We start from the raw sequence: 6,684 nt of genomic DNA, 5'->3' as shown, positions 1-6,684 counted from the left end.
ATATTATTATATAATATTAAATTTCGTAAGTACAAATTATCATATGCATCATATAATCGAATTATTTAAAATACTGAAAAATATAATTAATCGTATTTATTAAATATTTCATATTTTGTCCATTTATAAATGTACAAACACAAAAAATGTATACACGAAACAACGTCACAAATAAGCATTGAGCTTACTACCATTAAATAAATAGAGAGTGCATCAGTGCTGTGCTCTATGTTAGTTAAATTCAAATCTAGCGGGAAGTTCAGATCCAGTTAAATCTATTCACCGTATAACCTCCATAAATTTCATTCAATAAATTTCTTTATATAGTTTTATTTATTCTTACTAATGAAACATGAATTTACCCGCGAAAATAAAGAAATTAGATGAAGTTGTAGTAAATAGAATTGCAGCTGGTGAGATCATTCAGAGACCAGCAAATGCATTAAAAGAATTAATAGAAAATAGGTATTATTTGAATACAATAAAATCTTTACATTTCTATTATTATTATATGTATTTTTATATTTTAGCCTGGATGCTAAAGCTACAAATATTCAGATAATAGTGAAAGAAGGAGGACTGAAATTATTACAGGTATTTATATTAATTTGTATATTAAACATGTTATTAAAATGATATCAACAAAATATTTGCATTGTAGATTCAAGATAATGGCACAGGTATTAAGAAAGATGATATGGATATTGTATGCGAAAGATTTACTACAAGCAAATTACAAAATTTTGAAGATCTCAAAACGATATCAACATTTGGATTCCGTGGAGAAGCTTTAGCAAGTATTAGTCACGTTGCACTTTTAACTATAACAACTAAAACGTCTGATGAGAAATGTGCATATAGGTATTATATTTAACTTATAACAATAAACCGATAGAAATGATAGTTTTCGTTGCATTTAAATAATTATATTTTAGAGCGATGTATATCAATAGTAAATTGAAAGAACAACCGAAACCATGCGCTGGTAATCAAGGTACAACGATCACCATTGAAAATTTATTTTACAATGTAGCAACTCGGCGGAAAGCATTGTCCAACTGGTCAGAAGAATTTGGTAAAATTACGGACGTAGTTATAAAATATGCTATACATAATCCTACAGTTGGATTTACATTAAAAAAACATGGAGAGACAACGCCACAAGTAAAATAATCATTTAAAGTTATTTCATAACTTAAATGTATTTAAAATAGTATTTATATATTTTAATTATTTATATTTATATTTAAATTGAATTATATTATTGTAAGGTTCGAACGACACATAATTCTACTAAAATGAATAATATAAGAATATTGTATGGAAATCCAGTGGCAAGAGAGTTGTTAGAAATTGAATTTCAAGATGATAGTTATCAATTTAAAATGCATGCGCTGATAACAAATCCAAATTACACAAGTAAACGAATGATATTTTTATTATTTATTAATAATCGTCTTGTAGAATCTACTCGTAAGTATATTACAAATATAATTTTTAGAATTATAAAAAGTTGCTACCTTATTAATATAAATGTTCTTTGGTATAGCAATTAAAAAAATGTTAGAGGAGATGTATGCGATACATCTGCCAAAAAAAACTCATCCATTTGTTTATTTATCCTTGGAAATTAATCCTAATAATGTTGATGTTAATGTACATCCAACAAAACATGAAGTTAGATTTCTCCACGAAGACATTATAATAGAAAAAGTTAAATTGGCTTTGGATGAAAAATTAACCGGTGACAGTGCATCAAGAACATTTTATATGCAAGCACGTTTGCCAAAAGTTGATGTCACTGAAAAAACTTTGAAAGAAATTTTACCTGAATTCGAGAAAAATAATTCAGGAAAACAGAAAAAAATATACGATAAAGAATTGATTAGAACTGATTCTGCTGATCAAAAACTTGATAAGTTCAATTTTACCATTCATACTGCTATGAAAATAGCTAGAGATAATAATTTAGAACAAATAGAAGAATCTAATCTTCAAACTGAAAAGATATTGAAATTAAATATATCAAATGATACTAAAAATAATGCTGCTGCAAATGATATTTCTGTAAATGAAAAAGAAGTGAATATATCAAATAAAAATGCATTACACGAAAAACATTTACAAAATAATGAATCTGTACATTTAAGTGCCATCATAGACCAATCAACGCCATCAATCTTATCTGAGCCAATTGCATCTACATCTAATAATAATATTAATCCAAATTCTTTTAAGAAAGAAACAATTTTATTAATGTCAGAATCTGAATCAGATGATTCAGGTAATGAAGAACAATATGGAGTAAATAAATTTAATGAATCGGTTGCAAAAAATGCACGTAAAAGAGTATGTCAATATTTCGGTAATAAAAGTATTGAAGATTTGGAAAGAGAACAGCCACCGAAAAATCCAGTTACTAATATAAAAAAAGAAAATAATGATAATAAAATAGAACAATTTAATAAACAATGTACAAAAGATAAAGTTGATTGCGTATCTCAACTAAACGTTGTTACCAAAGAAGAAGATAAATCGGTACGAGAATTCAAATCTTATTCTATAAACAATTTTAGAAGAGAAGTAAAATTAACTAGTGTGTTAAAATTAAGGAAAGAAGTAGAAGATAATTGTCACCAAGGATTGAGAGAAATTTTATCTAATTTAATATTCGTTGGATGCATCGATGAAATATCCGCGTTGGTACAAAGTGGCGTAAATTTATATATATGCAATACAAAAAAATTAGCGTGAGTTTTATCTTCCGATATATTTTTGATATGTAATTAAAACTGAAAAAAAAAAAGAAGGAACTTAATTTTGTTTTCTATACATTTAGCGAGGAACTTTTCTACGAAATTATGCTGTATGACTTTGCTAATTATGGCGTTATGAAGTTCTCAGTAAGTTGCACGTAAAAAAAAAAATATTTTAAATAATATTTTAGTAATTTTAAAAGAATCCATGTATTATTTTTTATTAACTTTTAGGATCCAATATCTTTATATGACTTAGCTATGTTAGGATTAGAAACCGAGGAAGCAGGATGGACGGAAGAAGATGGTCCAAAAGAAGAGCTAGCTATAAGTGTAAAAGAATTATTATTAGAAAAGGCAGATATGATGAAAGAATATTTTTCTATAGTCATAGATAAAAAAGGAAATTTAAAATCATTACCAATAATATTAGGTAACAATGAGACGTTGTTAATTATTGTTCTATGATATTATATAAAAATGATATATTTATTTTCTAGATAAGTATTTTCCATTTGAAGGAGATTTACCAATGTATATTTTACGCTTATCGACAGAGGTTGACTGGACTACTGAACAAGCATGTTTCCAAAATATTTGCAGAGAAACAGCAAAATACTACAGTGAAATGAATCCTATTCATAATATGCATGACTGGAAATATGTTACAGAACATATTTTATATCCAGCAATTAGAGAAAGTTTGTTACCTCCAAAACCTTTTGCCCATGACTCAACTATACTGCAAATAGCCAGTTTACCTAATTTATATAAAGTATTTGAAAGATGTTAAGAAATAAATTCTTTCATACCATATTTTTTGTTACCTGTGATATTAGCCGTTACATATATATTGTAATATTTGGAGGCCGTATTTTCGTTACTTACACATAATTTATAATATTTTTATAATCATTGATACTTTTTTTATAATTAAATTGAATAAAGTTTACATTAAAAATGCTATAAGATATGGATAATGCAGTTTGTGTGCAATCTTCCTTCAATCGAGTACATAAAATATTTAAATATTTTTTTGTTTGTATTTATTAATATGTAAAAATTCATTTCGGGTTAAAAAAAATATCAGCAGATTTGTAAAGATATTAAAAATTATTTTGCAATGATTTGAAACAAACAAGATTGAAATTAATCTATAGAGAAATTTTACATATGTTATATAACAATCTATTAACACATTTACTACCACACTTTGCATATATGCGAGATATAGTCAATGAAACAAATAAATATATACTATATAATGATATATAGTAATATACTTTATATGTACATAAATAAATATTTGTAACATATTATCTTAAATAACTGCAAGAGGCCATGGTCTATGGTATTGGTTTTTTTAAGTAGACCGTGGTAGTAAATATGTTAACAAATAAGAAATATAGTTTATCAATTGTCATAAACTCGACGTATTTTTAATAACATTCTTAAGTTGTGTAAATCTAATAAATATCTTCTATCTTAAATTACTGAAGTATTATGTCATTTCATTTTACACCACTTAACAAATTGTTAGTTTTATATAATCTATCAATATGGAATTTAAGTATAGAAAATTTATCCTTTTGCTACGCCAACCAATGCAGGTCTAACTATCCGTTCGTGTAATTTGTACCCAACCTTCGATACAACTACGACTGTCCCTGGCTCCTTACCTTCCACTTCCTGAAAAAATTCAATAGATTTTTTTTTTTCTTTATCAGAAATTTATTAGAAGTTTCTGCTTTAAATATCTTACTTGTTGAAATAGTGCTTCATGTTGGTTTGGATCAAATTTTTCATTTATAGGATTCAAAGATACCAAACCGTGCTTCTTGAAAACCTGTTATCAAAATATATTACTGTCGTTACTAATATTTACACTATTTAATTTAATATTATAATAGATTAACTAATTATATATGTTACCTTGTGTAGTTGTGCTTCAGTCATTATTAAACCTTCATAGAGTGTTTTCAAATGTGGATTTTTATCTGTTAATTCACTCTTAGGCACACTTTCGGTAGCTTTTCCCAAAACATCCGCTACATCTAAAAGATCTTTACAGAAACCTTGAATACCAAAAAGTTTGGCATCCTCAATTTGCTTGGTCAACCGAACTCTGAGATTCTCTCCATCAGCTAATGCTCTTTTATATTTATCGTCCAATGTACTTTTGATTTCCTTAAGTTCTACTATCTCTTTATTAAGAAGTTCAATTTCTTCTTTCCACTTTTTTTCAGCTACTGTTGGTTCCTGCAACGGTGCATCTCCCTCGTTCTTTTTTTCTTCCGTTACTGTACTATATCTTGGCTTTTGCCAGGGAAAAATATATGATGTTCGAGATAACCTAGAATTAAGATTAAACTCTTGTATAAAATAAAATGATTCAAATATAAAAAAAGACTTGCTAAATGTTTCTACATTTTACTAAAAAATTTTTTCAAAATTTAAAGATAATACATTTATACAGATTTATACATTAATTAAACTATTCAATTCTCTAGTATAAAAAATAAATAAAATATAATTATTAAAATAGGATATATAATAAACAATAATCAACTAATAAATATATATTATCTAATACTTAACCTTACTCGCACACAAGTATCATTAAGAAGACAAAATGGATCGAACTTAATTAATTATATTCATAATATATTATTTTTAATACTCACCTAAGTAATGAATTTTTATTAATTTGATACATGGTATCTGTTGTGAAACGAAGTAATTTCATTGCTACCGGTATTGTAATCGAAGCCATGATTTAAAGAAGATTTCAACGAAAGTGTATACCGAATGATGAAATACTACAAATCTCGTGCTTACACAGTGGTTCTCATCCTTTAAATATACCATTCATTTAAAAATAATATATATGTATACATATTCTCTTATTATGTACTTAAAAATATTACACAATTAATTTTATTAATTAATTTCCATATTTGTTTCGATATTGATATACTAATGTTAATATTTTTTTTTTACAGTAAGCATTTAAAAAACGATTAACGAAAATTTATTTAAACAAAAGCCAAATGTATAATCGTGTTATTTTATTGGAATGAAGTGGTACAATATAATGAAATAGCATCTGTGATAATAAAGGCGGTTGCTGTAATATCTCATTAAAACTTGCAATATTATTATTGTTTAATTTTTAAAATTAAGTCATTATATTCCAGTGTAGCAGGACAAATATTACTAACAGTGAGACCTTCATTTTATAATCTAAATCAATATTCACAATACAAATTTAAACACTTTATATGTATATATACATATATATTTATACACCGTACCGTATTTTTGTTTATATCCGCATAATATAAATCTGATGAATAAATCTCGTATTTTTCATCATTTAACTATGCCGGACTAAACAAGTAAATGCATGTAATATTCTTTAATTTCACTGATAAAACTAGTCGAACTAATAAAATATAATATTAAAATTTTTTGAATCTAATTGAAGTATAATTGAAATCTAATATAAAAGCATTTATCAATTCTTTTTTTTCTAATAATCTATGATATGAAATAAAGTATTTTTGTTCACTCGATCAAATGATCATAGTAACGATAATTAGAAAATAACTTGAATCATAAATTTCCACACACATAACGTGTATCATACAATTTCTATTTATACTTAGTCTGTTGAGATTAATCCAAAGTATTGATAATATTAAGATATATTTTTTATTGATTATAATAATCATTAAAATATTTATCATGTATGTGGAAAAAAGCTAAATTATATAATTTATGAGTCTTTATATTGAAAATTATCTTTTTACAAAATAACAGCAACTTGTAATTTTCATTATCTTAATATTTATAAATTAGAACAATTTGATTTGTTTTTTTTTCTTTTATTAGACCTAACTTTTATATTAAGTTACGAAGTTATTTC

At 25.5% G+C, this 6,684-nt stretch overlaps 2 protein-coding genes across 3 annotated transcripts; one reads left to right on the top strand and one right to left on the bottom strand.

The window, feature by feature from the left end:
* Positions 1 to 256: 256 nt before the first annotated feature.
* LOC106786330 (DNA mismatch repair protein Mlh1) lies at positions 257 to 3,602 on the top strand. Its single transcript, XM_014747576.1, has 9 exons — positions 257 to 465; positions 531 to 594; positions 662 to 861; positions 936 to 1,164; positions 1,272 to 1,473; positions 1,550 to 2,750; positions 2,840 to 2,903; positions 2,991 to 3,189; positions 3,257 to 3,602. Exons 1-9 carry the CDS (start codon positions 353 to 355, stop codon positions 3,547 to 3,549), a joined length of 2,565 nt encoding a protein of 854 aa, XP_014603062.1. The 5' UTR covers positions 257 to 352; the 3' UTR covers positions 3,550 to 3,602.
* Positions 3,603 to 4,043: 441 nt separating this feature from the next.
* Positions 4,044 to 5,618, bottom strand: LOC106786333 (grpE protein homolog 1, mitochondrial). Of its 2 annotated transcripts, none has more exons than XM_014747584.1 (4): positions 5,441 to 5,618; positions 4,689 to 5,109; positions 4,519 to 4,602; positions 4,044 to 4,474 (listed from the first exon to the last, which is right to left on the bottom strand). In XM_014747584.1, the coding sequence occupies exons 1-4, from the start codon at positions 5,527 to 5,529 to the stop codon at positions 4,412 to 4,414; spliced, it is 657 nt and encodes a 218-aa protein (XP_014603070.1). In that variant the 5' UTR covers positions 5,530 to 5,618; the 3' UTR covers positions 4,044 to 4,411. The 2 variants fall into 2 exon arrangements, with proteins under 2 accessions (XP_014603070.1, XP_014603069.1); XM_014747583.1 differs by having other exon boundaries at positions 4,166 to 4,445; positions 5,441 to 5,617.
* Positions 5,619 to 6,684: the final 1,066 nt, after the last annotated feature.

This window comes from Polistes canadensis, unplaced genomic scaffold, assembly GCF_001313835.1.
Source record: "Polistes canadensis isolate GaletaPanama2010 unplaced genomic scaffold, ASM131383v1 scaffold_72, whole genome shotgun sequence".
NCBI lineage: Eukaryota > Metazoa > Arthropoda > Insecta > Hymenoptera > Vespidae > Polistes > Polistes canadensis.
The sequence above is the reverse complement of the archived record's forward strand: the minus strand, read 5'-3'. Positions and strand labels throughout refer to the sequence as shown.